The following is a 19,172-nucleotide window of genomic DNA, read 5'->3' on the forward strand; positions in this document are numbered from 1 at the left end:
GACTGACACTGTGAGGGAGGTGGGGAACAATACAGCCAGAGAAGAAGGACAGAGTGGAAGGGGGCGGGGAGAGAGAGAGACTCTGAGAACACAGTAAGACACTCCTTGGTTTCATTCTTGGCTCCCATGGATACTGCCGAGAAGGAGCACTGTGGGCCCATCAAGGGGAGGGCTGGAGGCTGGCAGGCTCCCTTAACTCATGGAGCTACTTCAAGCTCCGGGATTGGTGCCCGCATTCAGGGACTTAGCATTCCTGATGAGGGAGGTGGCATGGAAGAGTGCTTTCAAGTGTGTTCAACATTCTCCCCACAACCCTCTCCAAAGTTCCCACTCACCTCCCCACCTCCCCAACACCAAGCTCCTACATTTATTGAAGAAAAACAGCCTCATTTTCAAAACTCAGCCGGGCATAGCAAAAGAAGCAGACAGCATTCTCACAGGGAGAACCCTGGATCTGTAGGTAAGTACTGCTCATTGTGTTCTTTAATAGAAGTTTAGTCTACATTTTAGACTAAAACCGAGCTGTCTTAAAATTTCCCCTCCTGTGTCCTGACCTTATCTTCCCTGTTAATGCTAAGCTTTTTCCTGTGTTATTATCACCAAAGCTTTATTAAGAGTAATCCATTTGTATCCTGGGCACATATTGCGCATTTAGCTCTGAGACGCACATTGAGAAGGAAGCAAAGAGGAGGAAAGATGTGTCCCTGCCTATTAGCGCAACACAGCCAGAGGAGGAAGATAAGCTCCTTCCAGCTGCCCAGACTACTTGTTCTGGATGCCCGTACTGTTCTGTAACCAACAGATCCCACTCTCCTCACCTTTGGAAATGTTGATTGTTCAGATTTGACATGCACCGTTTGACTCCAAATGACTCAGTGGTAAAGAATCTGCCTGCCATTGCAGGAGACACAAGAGATGCAGGTTTGATCCCTGGGTCAGGAAGATCCCCTGAAATAAGGAAACGGCGACCCACCCCAGTATTCTTGCCTGGAGAATCCCATGGACAGAGGAGCCTGGCAGGTTACAGTCCATGGTGTCACAGAGTCGGACATGACTTAGCGGCTATACAACAACATTAGACTCCAGAGTTGTAAATCTAAAAGTTCTTTGAAAGCAGGAATTGTGTCTCATTCAGCACCACCCTCAGCCCTCAGCATAGCACCTGACACATGATAGTATTACAGGCCGCATGATGGCTTACATCTGTAAAGTGTTTTTATAATTTTTACCCTAAAATGTATTCATGTACTTTTCACTTGATCTTTGTAGCAACCTGATTGGGGGTTATATACAAAGCTTATAATCTATCACTCTTTTATTGGCAAGGAGACTAAGGCTCAGAGAAATGACTTTGCCCTAGATACTTCCATGTCACTCTGGCAAATCATGTTACTGTAGGGCTGATAAAGGAAATATTATCTGCCATATCAGTAAACAAAGATTGCCACAGTTATCGGAAATTGCAGTCACCGACACTAGTGAGCTGGTTAGCCCTGAGGGAACTCAGGAAGGAAAAAATATCTGCTATCTAGCAGCTATCAGATTGCAGTCACTCCACAGAGTGAGCCCTAGGGAAACTCAGAACATGAAAACACAGGATACTAGCCCCAGATAGCTGAGGTGCATAGTAAAGGAATGATTTCAGTGAGTCCAGAGTCTTGAATCTTCCCATACAAAGAAAAGCACTAAATTCTTTAACTTGAGAAATCTGGTTTTCTTTTGTTAACAGTCGCCTTTTGTTCCCACCACCTGCCCTTTGTTGCAATCTCCTGTCTACCCTAACTATATATTAGGATATATGTATATGTATATGTATATATCACCTCCTCTTCGAAGCAGTTTTCTCAGGGTTACTTGAAATGCTGCCTCCCAGGCTTGAAGTTCTAAAAATTCCCGCTGAATAAAACATAACTCTCAGCTTTAAGGCTGTGAATAATTTTTTAGTTGACAGGGAAAAGTTTTCTAATAGTGTACCTTCATCTGACTAGGCAGCTATGTATTCAGAAATACTCAAGATTCAAACACTGATCTTCCAGTTAAAAGCCAGGGTCCGGGTCCCCACTTTGCTTTATCAGGTCTGACACAGTGCCTGAGAGAATCTTGTTCTATAGCCCTCTAGATCATGAAGAGGATGGAGAGGCATATGGTCAGGGGACCCCTGCATAAGCACTTCGATCTGGAGAGGAAAAGCGCGAAGCAGGCTGAAGCCAGACTCAGCCAAAGCCTGCAGAGACTAGAAGACATCTGCCTGTACCACGTGAAGTCCCTGACCAGGGAGCAGAGACAGCTCCAGAAAGAACTGCAGAGGCTGCAGCAAGGTACGGCTTCGGGGACCAACAGGCAGAGCAGGCCACCTGGCCATCACTTGGCTGAGGCCAGAGTGGTACCCGCTACTGGGTGATGAGGGCCCTTTCAGGGACTGGACACTCAGTAAGAGAACTCTTGATCTCAGCTTGGATTTTAGGCTGCCCACCTTTCTCTCCCTCAATGATACAGCTCCCTGGAGCCGTGCACATGCAAACCTTCTTGAGCTAACCCTTCTCAGGCTCCCAGTCTTTCAAATGAGCTCTCTCTGGCTTAAAGCTTTGGTGTTCTACTTTCTTATATCTGGGTTGATTTGGTTTCACTTCTTTTCTATGCCTGGTCAGCAAACATTCACTGAATAACTATTAATGTGCAAGTCATCTTATGAAAAGGAAGTTAAAAAAAAAAAAAACTCCCTGGGGTTAGTGACCGGAGAGCAGTGTGTAACAATGGCTGACCTCTGCTAGGGCTAAGCAAAGAGCACTTGGCTATTTTCAACACACCAGTCTGACAGTCGGGTCTTCCTTTCTTCTGCAGAAAGTGAATTTCTCAACTTATCCTTCTTGTACTCCAAAGTGTATTGACACTAGAACTTGCAGATTTTGCTTAGATAAGAAAATTTTGCAAAAGTAATTGCTGTGTATTGGTACTATGATTTCATTGTCTTCTTAAGCCAAAGAGCAAGTATTTCTGTCATTTCCCCAAAGAGGTGTCTTTACCCAGAAGCTGCGAGTTCACATTCTTTATAATAATTCCCTCCCATAAAACCTTCTGTTGCCAATGAATAATCCTTTCCAAATGTACACATTACTTAGAAGACTATCCAATGAACATAGACTATACAGTTTAGTAATTATAATAAGACTAACGCTACTAACCTCAAATGCCAATTTCTGGTTAGTAAGCTATTGATCTTCACAGAAGGAAGGGCTATACAATGGAATCCAGAATCTCAGATCTTCCAAAGCTGTCTACTCCATTCAGTAAAAAAAATAAGGAAATAAAACTGCCTGCTCAGTGATTGCATCTTTGTCCATTAAACTATGGTGGCTGAGAATACAGACTTTGGACCCGGACTGTCAGGGTTGAAATCCTGACTCTATCACTTACCAGCAGTGAGGCCTTGAGAAGCTCACTGGACCTGCCTCTGCCTCAGTTTTCTCCAACATAAAATGTAATTGATGTTTGTTACCTCATGGAGTCATCTGAGGATTCAGTGAGCATTTGAAACAGTACCTAAATACAAAATAAGTGCCATGTAACTGTGTGCTGTTATCAGTCAATCAGTAAAAGATTGTTACAGGATTAAAATGCTTTGACAGTTTTGTTGAAGGTTGCCATAGTTATACAATTTATAGAAACTATTTTCATTTTTCCCATAGTAAAATAATCATATTTTAATATACAGCATAGAATGGATCTATCTATCTCAGCTCTTCAAACTATAATCCCTTCTTACTTAAGGCAGGGGCAGGAGCCCTGAAAATGATGTAGCATGTTCTACAGGAAAGTCAGTTATCACAATTCAATGTAAAATCATTTAGGTCTCCACAGCTAATATATGGACACAAGGGCCAAGAGTAATATCCAGAGGTCTAGCCTACGATTTATTTCTAGCCTCCAGCTCTGGGTTTTAAAGAGGAGTAAGTGAGCAACTAACTGAACTTCTCTAGTTTCAACTTCCCTGTCTGTAACAAATGGTTAAACCAAACCAAGAAGGAGAGCTCACAGAAGGGAAAAGAGTCTTAGAAGCCATTTGGCTGAATCCCACTTCATTTCTAAAAAAGGATCCTGCAGACCAGATACCTATTCTCAAAGTGGTGTTCAAAAGATCGTGTTTGAGAGGTGGCTGTCTTTGTTGACTAGAGAGATTGCCTGACAGACGAGGGGTATGAAAAGAGTCTAGGCAGAAGGCAGAAAGCTTTGATTCAGGGGTCTCTGTCTCTATGTACTTTAGAAAGTCACATCCTCTCTGTGCCTCAGACTCCTTGACAGTAAGACTAGAGAAGAAGGAAGAAAACAATATGAATTAAGTCTCATTATTTATCAGGCACTGTATTAGGCAATACATTCCCATGATTCACTTAATGACCTTTTTACTGAGTTTCAGCTAGATGCTAGTTGGTGGATTGCTTCAAATACATATTCCCAGTCCTCATCTAGAGAGATTTGCATCAGTAGGTTAGGAATCAGGCTCAAAGTCCACATTTTTAACTGAGTTGACACGAAGGCAGATTACTCTGGGACAGGTGATTCATGGGCCAAACGTTACAAAACACTTTCACAGCAACTCCAATAGAGGCAAGAATACAAATATGAAAAGCATGGTCTGTGCCCTCAAGATGCTCACATTTGGACTAGAAGGTAACTGCTCACAAAAAATTATAACAGAAAATGCTAATTGCTAAATTCATTGTTTACAAAGTAGAACAGAAGCGTGGGAAGGTTCCCATGTCTAGCAAAGGGGCTCAGGCGAGATGTCCCAACAGAGGCAGGGTATGAACAGAATCTTAGAGGAGTAAGAGAATGAAGATGAGTGGAGGAGGGGTGGTGGGCGGTTTGTCATGAGAACACATGGAATGTTTCTACACACGGTAAGAACAGTGTGTACAAACGTGCATACATGAGAATGACATGCTACAAGTTGCTCAGTGCTGGAGGGGTGTAAGGGGTGATAGGAAGGGACAGGTGTAATATTTAGAGGTAAAGCAGAGCAGGCAGGGTCTCCAATCATGAATAGCTTCACAGATCTTGCAAAAGAGTTTAGATTTCACCCTACGGGGTTTGGAAATGGGGAGATTACATCTCCAAGTGAGATAAGGATCACTCTGGCAGCAAACTTTAAGGTAGACCAGATAGAAGGATTCCAGAGTTCAGACCAGGGTTTAAAGGCCTAAACTAGGGCATTAGTCAGGTAGGGAAAAAAATGAGTATATTAAGATATTTGGAAAGTGAGATTGCATCTTAAGGGGGCCGGCATTTTGAGATGTTTAGAGTACAGAATTGTCAGAGATTTATGATTAATTATATGTCCAGGGTGAAGAAAACCAGAGTGAAGAATATACTCCCTGGCACAAAGTAGGCACCCAAACATCCCTGTTAAATTAGATAACTAGATGGGGACACACACACACAGACACACACACTCAAGACAATAGAAGAGAGACCCTCAAAGGACTATCTCTTGCCTTGACTACCTCACCAAGAAGTTATTAGATGAAAGAATATTAAGAGTTTAATATAAATTAGAGGCCCTTTATCTGGTCATATTTCCTTTGCCTGGTGCCTACGAACCCCAGTGTTGGTTTAGGGAACTCATTTTGCTTAGAGCAAACCAGTGCAAGACTTTCAACTCCAAGTGACCAGCTCTTGAGATGTCTTGAAAACAAACCACGTCCTCTATAGCAGCTATGACTGCAAGATTCTGAAACATTAAGTCAAAGAGAGAAAAACCCACTTACTCACGGCCAGAAGGTGCAGCTCTTGGCGCAGGTGGGTAGGAGGTCACACAATCAAGGCGGATGTAACAACAGGACCCCGGCTCTGGGTATAGCTCACACCTAGGCATTTTGTTTTGAGAACATCATGCTTGCCAAGTAAAACATTCAGACAAAACCTCCACGGTCCCAGCCAGTTTAAACCTCTGACCTCAGTGTTTCTGAATCCTCTATAACATACTCTAGGTAAACACTGGAGAGCTGCCTTAGGTTTTTCTGTTTCCATTCCTCAGGCCAGATCAGCCGAGTGTGTAATGTAATCCAGCGGTATTCACACACGGTTTCTCTGCCCAGAGAACCAGGTTCTGGCATTCTTTTCCTTCTTCTCTTACTGTGTTAGTTTTTAGGGCTACCCTACCAAGTTGCCATTAACTAGCTGGCTTAAACAACAGGCATGTCTTTGCAGAGTTCTGGAGGTCTGCAGTCCAAAATTAGGGTCCTGGCAGAGTGGTGCCTTTGAAGGTTGGAAAAGAAGGCTCTGTTCCAGGCCTCTCTCTTTGGTTTGTATGTGGCCATCTTCTCCCTGTGTCTCTTCCCTTCACCTTCCCTCAATCTGTGTCTCTATATCCTAATTTCTCCTTATTATAATGACACCAGTCATAATGGTCAACAGCTCACCTTAATGGCCTCATCTTAACTTAATCATCTCTGTAAAGGCCCTGTCTCCAAATAAGGTTTCATTCTGAGGTGCTGGGCATTCGGGCTTCTACATATGACATTTGGGAAGGATACAGTTCAACTTGTGTATGTGTGTGCTAAGTCGCTTCAGCCATGCCCGACTCTTTGCGACCCTATGGACTGTAGCCCGCCAGGCTCCTCTGTCCATGGGGTTCTCCAGGCAGGAATACTGGAGTGGGTTGCCATGCCCTTCTCCAGGGAATCTTCCTGACCTAGGGATCAAATCTGTGTCTCTTATGTCTCCTGCATTGGCAGGCAAGTTCTTTACCACTAGCACAACCTGGGAAACCCACATTTCAACTCATAGCACCTATTAATTAACTCAAAGCAGATATCATCAAGAAAAAGCTCTGCTCTTACTTTGGGAATGGAAGTCAGAAGAGACCAGAAGATGTTCTCACACTCTCATCACAGGGAGGACAGAAGCACAGAGTTCTGCAGGCTAACAAAGCTAGGTAAGAAGATGCTTACTAAGCTAATGCATATGCCATTGAGTCCTTCTTTCAGCTGACCTCTTTAAATCATCCTCCCCCTGAGAAAGTGCTGTCTTTTCCTTCTTAAGAAAAATGCTGCATTTAAAACATAACCAACAAAGACCTCCTGTATAGCACAGGGAATTCTGCTCAATGTTATATGGCAGGCTGGAAGGGAGTGGAGTTTGGGGGAGACTGGATACATGTGTATGTATGGCCAAGTGGCTTTGCTGCGCATCTGAAGCCATCACAACATTGTTAAATGGCTATACTCCAATCTCCAATACAAAAGTAAAAAGTTTACAAGAAAAAGAAAAATCATTTCCCCACATTGTTACCATCCATTCTCACCCTTCATCCTCTGTTCACCCACGTTATTACCTCAGTTAATATCTCACAAAAAGGAGCCAGGGTCTAATAATTTGAAAATGATAAATATTAGCTCTTCATCAGTTTTGAGAGAATGTTTTTCTTCTTATCTTCTTTCCCAGCGCACTGACAACAAATACAACTCAAGAAATATCCAAAACCAAGTCCCAGATGCCTCCTTTCCATCACATTGGTCCCAAGGACCCCATGAAAAGCAAAAGGCAGCCACTATCTCAAAATAACAGAACTTCCCACTTCATAGAAGAGAAGCTGCAAGCCCAAGGGAAAGATTCTATAAACCCACCAAAAGGAAAAGGCTCCAACGAGAGCATCTCTCTTCTCTGTCAAAATCAAGACGTCTCCATCCGCACTGTAGACGGAGGCCCCAGTTCCAGCCCAGCTGGTGGTAGTGAGCCAGTGCACGGTGATGAGACCAGATCAAATGATGCCAACGCAAAGCCAGACCACACCACTGCAAAGCAAATCCCCCTGGATCCCGTGGGAGGTGGAGGAGACTTCAAAGATAAGCCTCAAACATCAACCTACTTGGAGGTGTTTGAAAAGGCCAGAAAAGCTCACTACCTCCGGCACCGGATCCCCCCTGAGTCTGAGAGATTGCTCAGCATTGGGGAGATCTTCGGGCACAAGGAATCCTCACAGTCCAGAGCAGAAAAGGGATGTGAGAACAGGGTGAACACCTAAGTTACTTCATCTTTAATCATCCACTGTATCCACACAGTCACATGTGTCATAATCACTTTAGCAACTGTAGCAAACAATACAAATATATAGATATAGATTTTGTTTTAAACCTTAGTCTTTTTTCCCTTTTATGGGAGTATAATGTTTCACTAAATGAGCAATGCTAGGATGAAAAATGGAGAGATGAATCTTCTGAAGCCATTTAAAGCAATATACACATATTGCTAACGTTACCAAAAATATGAGTCTACATGGATGCCTAGACTTTTCCTGAAAGGTAAAATATTAAGGGTCCTGCTTACATTTGCCACCCTTTTCTTATAGGAGGTTCTTACGGTGCCACCTGCTGGCAAAACGGTGTGGCTCTTCTGTTTGTTTTAGTTTCACATGTAAAGGTAAGGATAGGAGCTCAACTGAAAATATGTACATAATACAGTCTATAAATCAAACTTTCTCTCCCATACAGTTCTCTGTTCTTTTTTGCAGCACTTTCCTTACTTTTTTTGTATCCAAATAGTTCCATTTTGGTTTTCTCATTCCCACTTTCAACCTGCTCTTATCAACCTTTTTGGATCCTAATTAAAAAAAAAAATTAACAACTTATAAGAAATGTGCCCCCTCTAACATTTTCTTCCAAGTAGGAAAACAATGAGGGAAGGCAGGGCCGGAGCAACAGAACTGACTGATGAATACCTGGTTTATTTACACCGGTCATGACTGGGCTGCCAGGGTTAGGAACACCAGACGTGGCGAAACTCCTGTGCAAACTTCCAAGCCCTTTATTGTGTTCTTTCTCCTTGTCTATCTCCATTACAAGCACCCTCCACAGGGGTGGAGTTCTCAAAATGATTAATCCCGCTTCTGAAAGGCTCTTTTCTCTGTGCTGACCATAACTTCAGGACAGGGCCATTACCAAGGCAGCAAGGACTTAGCCAGAGCCCAGCCCTCTCCGCCACCCCTGTTCCAAGTAAACCTCAGTCTCATGACTTTGAGAAATAAGCATTTTGCATGTTCTTCCTGGTTACCCTGCTTGTAAATCTTCATATATCTGATGGACCTAGATCTGCTGGTAGATCTACCTCCAAAATTTTTTACATTCTATTTCAATTTAGATTTCATGAATTGCAACAAAATTGTGCAATTACAAATCTTCTGCTCAGTTGCTTCGGTTGTATCCAACTCTTCGCAACCCCATGGACTGCAGCCCCCTAGGCTCCTCCGTCCATTTCCTGGGATTTCCCAGGAAAGAATACTGGAGTGGGTTGCCTTTTCCTTCTCCAAGGGATTTTTTCCTTACCCAGGGATCAAACCCACATCTTCTTCGTCTCCTGTATTGCAGGTGGACTGTTTACCACTAGCACCACCAAATCTTCTACATACATTGATTTTATTCTTATCATTTCACCGGCCTAATATATTTTCCTTCTTCAGAGTGAAGGATACAATACTTTTATTGATAAAAGTCAACACAACCACAGGGAAGCAGCTGCAGAGGACCTTGTTGTCTAACCCATTAAATTCTATGAAAGTGAAAGTGAGGTCGCTCCGTCGTGTCGGACTCTTTGCAACCCCATGGACAGTAGCCTGCACCAGGCTCCTCCGTCCATGGGATTTTCTAGGCAAGAGTACTGGAGTGGGTTGCCATTTCCTTCTCCAGGGAATCTTCCTGACCCAGGGATCGAACCCAGGTCTCCTGCATTGTAATTGTAGACAGACGCTTTACCGTCTGAGCCACTGGAGAAGTCAGAGTAAATCCTTACTCTTTTCAAACCATTCTGAGCCCCAGGATGGCTCTCACCCAATCAGCTTAAAGTCATTCATTCATTCATACCAGAGGTCTCACCTAGTGATAGATGGGCTCCCAAAAGACATCTGAAAATATCTAGAGATACTTTGGGGGTTGTCACAATCCAAATGAGGGGGTGTTCAAAGACCCCAACCCACATACCGCTGCATTAAATCTTTGTAAAACCCTCTCAGGTAGGAAGTCAATGAGATAATTTCTCCCTTTCTACAGACAAAAAAAACCTGAGGCTCACAATAACTAAAGTGACTATCTCTATACCTGAATGTGCATGAGGAACAAAGGCCAGAATACTGCTCTCCTGTACTATCCTTCTCTCTCAAAGAGAAGGGGGCATAAACACAGTGCCCAAAGGCTTACGCCCTCATTTTCAGCTGCAAAATATGCTTCAAACCTGTGAACTACAATGTTTAACAATAAAAATTAGAAAGAGATGGTAAGGAAAATTCATGCTTCCATTTTAAGGGAACATGACTTTTTTTTTTTTTACATACATTCATTTATTCAGAGATGTATTGAGGAAAGATAATGTCTTCTCCCTTTACTCCCCCATGAGGAAGTCTATCTGCTGCTGCTAAGTCACTTCGATCGTCTCCAGCTCTTCTGTGACCCCAAGGACTATATAGCCTGTCAGGCTTTTCTGTCCATGGGATTCTCCAGGCAAGAATACTGGAGTGGGTTGCCATGCCCTCCTCCAGGAGATCTTCCCAACCCAGGGGTCGAACCTGAGTCTTATGTCTCCTGCATTGACTGTCAGGCTGTTTGCCACTAGCACCACCTGGGAAGCCCAAGGAAGTCTAAAAATGGTTTATAAAATGGGCTTTCACATCGCTACCTGAATCCATCCAGTGGAGAGGGAATTCACTTTTCACCTGGGAGCTGAGGCATCCAAGAACTCTCAGAGGTGGTGTCTCAGCCTCTCATCCAGGGTCCCAAGGTTCTGAAGGCAGCTGATGGGGAGGGACTCTGAAGGTTCCCACGATCCTCAGTGTGGGGTACAATAGGGTAAGTTGCAACCAGTAACACTGGAGGGACTAGCTCCTCTGAAGGAGAGACAGCCCTGAAGGCAAAGCCCAGGGAGTCATATTTGAGAGAGTTTTGCCTCGGCACCAAAAGCACTAGGGCAATGGAAGCCGAGGTCCAGTCTAAACAGAAGCCAACAACCCTGCCTCACCAACAACAGCCAGCACAGCAAGGAACCACTGCCCTAAAGAGGGCAGTCCCAGATGTGTGGACTGTTCCCAGAGCCAACGCTTTCCCTCACCCCATCCTCACGGGGCAGAATTGAGAGAGGGGAGCCTGAGGCAAGCTGCAGTGGAGCAGGAGCTCCACAGGGGTGGAGAAGGAAGGCTTTAGACCACGCAGAGGTTATAAATAATAATACCTGAATGTGGTGGAAAGTGTGTCTACCAGAGGAATCGGGTGGAGAGGGAGGTGGGAGGGGGGATCGGGATGGGGAATACGTGTAACTCTATGGCTGATTCATATCAATGTATGACAAAACCCACTGAAATGTTGTGAAGTAATTAGCCTCCAACTAATAAAAAAAAAAAATTAAACTGAAAGGACTGGATGTAATTGGAGCAGACTGAGATGGTATTAAACAAAGTTGGTAGCAGTTACTGGGAGAAAAATAGTACCCACCCCATGTTTTATCCCTCACCAGGTTGAGAGTTCTCAGTTTTATCTGCATGGAGAGGCATTGCCCCAAGAAACATTTACAGTAAGCTCTTACGCACAAACTTTGAAGTTGCAAGCTTTCAAAGATGTAGGTGTGAATGTGCATCTCATTCCAGCAAGGAACCAGAACCTCTGCCATCAGCGTCAGGCAGGAGTGATATTACGGCTTGCCCTCCATCTCCTATTGCTGACGATCCTTCAGCTCTACCATCTCCCACCTCTTCATCCTCCTCCAGTCAGTAACTCTTCCGGCCTGTTCACTCGATGCCAGCCCCTGTATGCCAGCTATTGTACTGTACTACTGCACTTTTCAGGGTATCGGGATGTAATACTAAAAATGTTTGTTTGTGTGTGTGTGTGTGTGTGTGTGTTCATATATTATTTCTGTGAAAAGCATTATAAGCCTATTACAGGATAGCACTATATAGCTGATGTATTCATGGGTACCTAGGCTAACTCTGTTAGGCTTACAAATAAATTGGACTTACAAATGTGCTCTCAGAATGGGACTCATTCACATGTAGGGGACTTACTCTACTAGAGTCCCACCTCAGAGATATTTCAGTTTTGGTTTCAAGCTACCACAATAAATCAAATATCAAAATAAAGTGAGTCACATACATTTTTTGGTTTCCTAGTACATATAAAAGTTACATTTATACTATTTACAGTCTATTAAGAGAATCCCATGGACAGAGGAGCCTGGTGGGCTACAGTCCATGGAGTCGCAAACAGTCAGACGCAACTGAGCAACTTCATTTTCATGTTCAAGAGTACAATAGCATTCTGTCTTTAAAACAGTACATGCCTTAATCTTAAAATATTTTATTGTTAAAAAATATCAAGACTATTGCAATAGCAATGTCAAAGATCACTGATAACAGACTACCATAACCAGTACAATAATAATGGAAAAGTTTGAAATATTATGAGAGTTGACAACATTTGTCACAGACAGGAAGTAAGCAAATGACTTGCTCAACGCAGGGTTGACACAAACTTCAGTTTGTACAAGTGCAATGTCTGTAAAGCACGGTACAATGAAGCGCAATAAAATGAGGCAGTATCTGTACAAAGAACACAGGCATTCATCACATGGTCCTCATCTCAAATGTGGCTTGAGATACGGCCTACTTGAGATTTATAGAAGGAAAGATTTTACCTAATTATATGTGATATGAACTATACCCCAGTTTTCCCAGCTTCCCACTGTTTGTTGTTGTCCATGTGTTGCTGCTCTGTGTCCTAATAATAGGCATTAATCAATTAGAAACTGTAGATGATTGTTTGAAGTGTTCAATTAGGGCAATTACTTTGAAGTGTTCAAGCTTAATTCCATTAAAAAGGTACCATGAAACCGGTAATAAAGAAACATTTTTGGTAAAAGAAAACTACATAATAAATATACACAGACTTCAAACAATTTAATACATGTTGTTTGGAGTCAGAACCAATACCGGCATGAACTTGCTCAACTCAAAATTATTAGTAGTAAAATATTATTCCAAAAGTTTGTGATAAGGAGAAAATATGCAAACTATATAAGTAAAAGTCACTCACTCATGTCCGACTCTTTGCAACACCATGGACTGTAGCCTGTCAGGCTCCTCTATCCATGGGATTCTCCAGGCAAGAACAGTGGAGTGGGTTGCCATTGCCTTCTCTGGGGATCTTCCTGACCCAGGGATCAAACCCAGGTCTCCCACATTGCAGGTGGATTCTTAACCGTCTGAGCCCCCAGGGAAGCCTATTTAATTATGCAATTCATGACTGGGAGATTTTGCTCAGGACTATTTGTTCATATCAAGGCAAAAGGAATGAGACAAAGGTCATGGACAATGTGTTCAAAAGCAAAGCCCAAAACCTAGAACTGCCAAACTGACTGAAATGTCTTACAGTGGGGGGGAGAGCAGCAGAAGCGGACGAATATGTGCCTGCAGAGCCATCGTTGAGTCCTCAGCCTAGTTCCTTCTTAGCTTGAGCTCCAGCAAACAGGATAGCATAAACAGAATGATTAATGATTCCAATAATTATTTTAATCTTTTTGCATAGATAATTTTTTCTAATTGAAGTATCGTTAATGTATAGTGTTATGCTAGTTTGAAGTGTGCAACAAAGTGATTCATTTATACACACACACACATATATTTATACATACATATATTCTTTTTCAGATTCTTTGCCATCATAGATTACAAGAGATTGAGTATACTTCTCTGTGCTATAGAGTAGGTCTTTGTTATTTACCTATTTTATTTATAGTAGTAAGTTTATATTAATTCCAAACTCCTATTTTATCCCCCACTTTTCCCTTTGGTAATCATAAATTTGTTTTCTATGTGAATCTATTTCTAGTTTGTATTGGGTTGGCCAAAGAATTCGTTCGTTTTCTTGTACAATGGTACTGAACAGCCCAAACAAACTTTTTGGCCAACCCAATAAACAAGTTCCTTTGTATCATTTTATCTTTAGATTCCACAAAACAAATGATATCATATGATATTTGTCTTTCTCTGACTTATTTCACTTAGTATGATAGTCTCTAGGCCCATCTGTGTTGCTGCAAGTGGCATTATTTCATTCTTTTCTTTTCTTTAAAATTGTTGAATTGAAGGATAATTGCTTTACAGAATTTTGTGATTTTCTGTCATACATCAATAAGAATCAGCCATAGGTACATACATGTCCCCTCCCTCCCATCTCCCTCCCCCTTCACCCTTCAGCCTGTCACAGAGCCCCTGTTTGTGTTCCCTGAGTAAATTCCCATTGGTTATGTAGTTTACATATGGAAACTACTCAAAAACTGTGTGAGTTTGTACCCTCTAAAGAAAAGGAGGGAAACCCTTTAAGAAAAATATCTTTCCTATATGAATGTTTATACATATTTTATAAACGTCTATTGGATCTTTTATTTAATAATACTAAAATAATATAATCCTGCAATTCCACTCCTGGGCATATATCCAGAGAAAATGCTACTTCAAAAAGATACATGTAACATGGATATTTCATTCTTTTTTAATGGCTGAATAGTGGCTCAGCTGGTAAAGAACCTGCCTGCAATGCGGGAGACCTGGGTTCGATCCCTGGGTTGGGAAGATCCCCTGGAGAAGGGAAAAGCTACCCACTCCAGTATTCTGGTCTAGAGAATTCCATGGACTATATAGTCCATGGGGTCGTAAAGAGTCAGACACGACTGAGAGACTTTCACTTTCCACTTTCACACACTATCCCATTGTGTATATAAACTACATCTTCTTTATCCATTCATCTGTCACTGAACACAGGCTGCTTCCATGTCTTGGCTATTGTAAATAGCTGCTGCTATGAGCATTACATGTATCTATCTTTTTGAAGTAGAATTTTCTCTGGATATATGCCCAGGAGTAGAATTGCAGTAGACTTCTGTAAAATATGTATAAGCATTCATATAGGAATATTTTTCTTAAAGGGTTTCCCTCCTTTTCTTTAAAGAGTACAAACTCACACAGTTTTTGAGTAGTTTCCTCAAAAACTAGCTATGAAAGAAAGGTGCCCTTATGGTCTCTGATGGTGGCTCACCGCCAGTGCTTACATCCATAATATAGCAACTCCCAGGATGTGAGTGGGGGATGATAATGTTTCAGGGAGCTCCATTTCCAGCTTAGATTTGAATGGTTGCTGTAATACGTTTTTCAAGTTCCAGCAAATTTGGTACAATTTTTCAGCAGTGTATTCATCCAGGTCCATCTGAAAATAAAAGGAAAACTAAATATAATTTGGGTCTTAAAATTAAAGGAATATTAGATTTTTTAAATATAGGTAAAGAGGCATTTAACGTATAGAAGAAGACAAAAAGTTAATGAAGGAAAGAGACTAGCAAGATAGTGTCCGACTCTTCACAACCCTATGGACTACAGCATGCCAGGCTTTCCTATCCCTCACTATCTTCCAGAATTTGCCCAAGTTCATGTCCATTGAATCAGTGATGCCATCTAACCACCTCATCCTCTGCCACCCTCTTCTCCTTCGACCTTCAATCTTTCCCAACCTCAGGATCTTTTCCAATAAGTCTGCTCTTCACATCATGTGGCCAAAGGATTGGAGCTTCAGCTGCAGCCTCAGTCCTTCCAATGAGTGTTCAAGGTTGATTTCCTTTAAGATTGACTGGTGTGATAGCCTTGCTGTCCAAGGGACTCAAGAATCTTCTTCAGCACCACAGTTGGAAAGCATCAGTTCTTCAGTGCTCTGCCTTCTTTATGGTCCAGCTCTCACAAAAAAGTCCCTGCATTAAAAACAGAACACAGACTTCAATTCTTTTTCTTTTTGGCTGCACTGTGCCACATGTGGGATCTTAGTTCCCTGCCCAGGGATGGAACCTGTGACCCTTGTAATGAAAGTGTGGAGTCTTAACTACTGGACTGCCAGGGAAGTCCAGGAAACTCGTTCTAAAATTAAGACTTATAATTATTTCAGCAGTAATAAAACGAGTGGCTTTTTTCTTCTATTGTAACAACCAATTCCCTACCGATATTCCTTCATTATAGAAAACAAAGAATGATTATTTATCCATACCTAACCTTATTCATATTCAGGAGTAATTCATATTCAGGAGAATTTCCTCTCTGAAATCTGGTTCAGAGTATTCAGAATATCTAGGTTGAAGAGTTCTATCATGCATTCCTTCTTTACCATTTCATCCTAAATATCTCTAAAAATATATAAAAAGCCTGGTTATCTTGTTTATCTTAGTCATCTTGGAGTTTTTCTGTAGGATATTGAAGATGTAAAGGCTTTAGGGATTAACCAGTTCAACCTTAGCCAGAGTTCTTCAAAACATGAGAAAATGACTGCACTTATTTTCAGGGACTTCCCACCATTGATGCTGGTTTAGAGTTGAAAAGCTTGTTCACCCTGTTGTAAACCAATGACCCTTCCTAGTGGCCAAGATAGCAGGTCCTATCAAGTCACCTTGAGAGCAGAGATAAGTTATGCGCTTATTTCCCAAAGGGTATTCCAAGAGATGTTGCTAAGGTGCTATAGGGGAAAAAAAAAAACAAATCTGAGCTCAAAACAAATTTGGAGAAATTTGGGTTGAAAATGAAAATAAATTTCTCTACTATGGGACCTCTCTATGTCTTGAATATGCTAAGGTTATAAAGAATGTCTACAGGGAAATGGTCATGCTGAATTTTCCTAAATGAGATGATCATGAAAACTTTGTCCATAATCATCTTCAGGGAGTATGATGATTCACTAAGCACCTCTCAGAGACAATCTCTTGGAATAAAAATTAGAATAAGATGAACTTTTTATCTCATAAAGTTCAAGTAGTCAGCTAAAATCTTACAAAGTCCAGAAGGCAATATCAGGAATGTCATTTTTCTTAGAGGGCATTTTCCTCACAAGTTGCCAAAGTACTCATATACACACACTCACACATGTGCATACATAAACACACAAATGTAGCTACAGCCTTACAAAAGTTCATGGGTTAAAATGACAGACATAAGAAGTGAGGAAATATTTGTGGTTGTTCAGTTGCTTTATATGTATTGTATGTGTTATTAAAGGGTAATATTTGCTTCATTTAACACAGGAGAAATCTGAAGTTTAGAGATCTGAATGCATCTGGATCCTGCATGGAAAAGTACAAAGTGGGAGACTGAGGCTACTACTATCAAGCTCCAAAACCCCTGTTTTCCCCACTACATTATAGTACCTTCCTTACTTCCATCCAAAAGTCCAATAACAATGACAGTAATACAAGTTACTAATGCCAAGCACTATTCTAGGAGCTCCAGTACAGTCCCTGGCCTTGAGGAGTTTTTGTCTGGTGGAATTAAATAGACCCAAAGACAAATTCAATTAAAATTGATGTTGCAGTCACAATTGTTGTCTATTCCCTAACACCTATTCTACCACCACAAACCAAACAAAACCAATGAAGGCAATTTTATTCTGCTTGCCAATGACTCACTCAGGAAAGGACATGTGACTCAATGCTTGCCAATTCACATGAAGAGAAGTCAACCATGGCTTCTGGGAAAAGTATTCTTATTCTCAAGAAATCAACACAGAGAAAAGAATTGCTTTCATCCTCTATGCACTGTCATATCTGGATGTGGTTTCTTGAATTGCTTGCCATCATCTTGTTGCATGCAGAGGGAGAGATGAGCAGGAGATGGAGCTGGAGAAGTACATAGCAATCGGATTTTCATAAAGGGCTTGATAGTTATGGTGACTATATAATTTAACATCCAAATTGGAATACTTTTGAGAGTAAAAAGGGATGCTACTCATAAATAAGCCAGGATAACAGGCATAAACAAATCGACTTACATATCATGCTAAGGAGTGTGGATTTTTCTGGGTCTGGCTACTTTGTGAGTTTTAAAGAAAGACTGTAGCCATCTGTATTTTAGATATATCTTTCTGGCCACAATGGAAAGAAGGAATTCGTGGGGACAGGACTAGAATCACTGGATAAAAACAGATGGCATGGTCAATTTGAGGGATTAAATAAGGGAAGATAGTGAAGATATGCAGATGACACCACCCTTATGGCAGAAAGTGAAGAAAAACTAAAGAGCCTCTTGTTGAAAGTGAAAGAGGAGAGTGAAAATGTTGGCTTAAAGCTCAACATTCAGAAAACTAAGATCATGGCATCCAGTCCCATCACTTCACGGGAAATAGATGAGGAAACAATGGAAACAGTGGCTGATTTTATTTTGGGGACTCCAAAATCACTGCAAATGGTGATTGCAGTCATGAAATTAAAAGGTGCTTACTCCTTGGAAGGAAAACTATGACCAACCTAGACAGCATATTAAAAAGCAGAGACATTACTTTGCCAACAAAGGTCCATCTAGTCAAGGCTATGGTTTTTCCAATAGTCATGTATGGATGTGAGATTTGGTCAATAAAGAAAGCTGAGCACTGAAGAACTGATGCTTTTGAACTGTGGTGTTGGAGAATACTCTTGAGAGTCCCTTGGACTGCAAGCAGATCCAGCCAGTCCATCCTAAAGGAGATCAGTCCTGTGTGTTCATTGGAAGGACTGATGCTGAAGCTGAAACTCCAATATTTGGGCCACCTGATGTGAAGAACTGACTCACTGGAAAAGACCCTGATGCTGGGAAACGTTGAGGGCAGGAGGAGAAGGGGACGACAGAGGATGAGATGGTTGGATGGCATCACCGAGTCAATGGACATGAGTTTGGGTGGACTCTGGGAGTTGGTGATGGACAGGGAGGCCTGGCGTGCTGCAGTTCATGGGGTCGCAAAGAGTCAGACATGACTGAGTAACTGAACTGACTGACTGACTGAGTGAAGATAAAGTAAAGGGGTATATTTGAAAACTGCTAAAGAGGTAAAGAATTTTAAGAGGACCTGGTGACCGATTAGGTCTGAAGGGAGAAGGTAAGATGGGATCTGAGAGGGATTCAGGTTCCTGGGTTGCACATCTGTCAGAAAGATGGTGCCATTTCCCAGGACTGGGATGCACAGAGAGCATAGTCTTCACCTCATCCTGGGAACATTGAGGCCACTGAAAATCTAAGACTGGGGGAGGCTAGGCTTAGCAGGCTTGTGCATGAGATGCCGTCTTGATGGGGATCATGGTGAGTTGGAGGTGCAGGAGATTGTTAGCTCTCCTCTCAATCTCTAGCAAAGATTAAGAATAAG

At 41.9% G+C, this 19,172-nt stretch overlaps 1 protein-coding gene across 2 annotated transcripts; it reads left to right on the forward strand.

Annotated features, from left to right (window-relative positions):
* The first annotated feature begins 313 nt into the window (after positions 1-313).
* Positions 314-17,705, forward strand: CCDC190 (coiled-coil domain containing 190). Of its 2 annotated transcripts, XM_043876643.1 has the most exons (4): positions 314-460; positions 2,113-2,318; positions 6,811-6,934; positions 7,444-11,341. In XM_043876643.1, exons 2-4 carry the CDS (start codon positions 2,123-2,125, stop codon positions 8,021-8,023), a joined length of 900 nt encoding a protein of 299 aa, XP_043732578.1. In that variant the 5' UTR covers positions 314-460; positions 2,113-2,122; the 3' UTR covers positions 8,024-11,341. The 2 variants fall into 2 exon arrangements, 1 of the variants encoding a protein (XP_043732578.1); XR_006335682.1 differs by lacking the exons at positions 314-460; positions 6,811-6,934; positions 7,444-11,341 and adding an exon at positions 17,086-17,705 and having other exon boundaries at positions 2,181-2,318.
* The last annotated feature ends 1,467 nt before the right edge of the window (positions 17,706-19,172 follow it).

The sequence above is a fragment of the Cervus elaphus genome, chromosome 20, assembly GCF_910594005.1.
Source record: "Cervus elaphus chromosome 20, mCerEla1.1, whole genome shotgun sequence".
In the NCBI taxonomy this organism is placed as follows: Eukaryota; Metazoa; Chordata; class Mammalia; order Artiodactyla; family Cervidae; genus Cervus; species Cervus elaphus.

What these genes read in the sequence shown, in the direction of transcription:
- CCDC190 (XM_043876643.1), top strand. Translation starts at nt 2,123, where the DNA reads ATGAAGAGGATGGAGAGGCATATGGTCAGGGGACCCCTGCATAAGCAC. An exon ending in ACTGCAGAGGCTGCAGCAAG is followed by an intron (nt 2,319 to 6,810) that starts GTACGGCTTCGG and finishes AACTCAAAGCAG; the next exon opens with ATATCATCAAGAAAAAGCTC. An exon ending in CTGCAGGCTAACAAAGCTAG is followed by an intron (nt 6,935 to 7,443) that starts GTAAGAAGATGC and finishes CTTCTTTCCCAG; the next exon opens with CGCACTGACAACAAATACAA.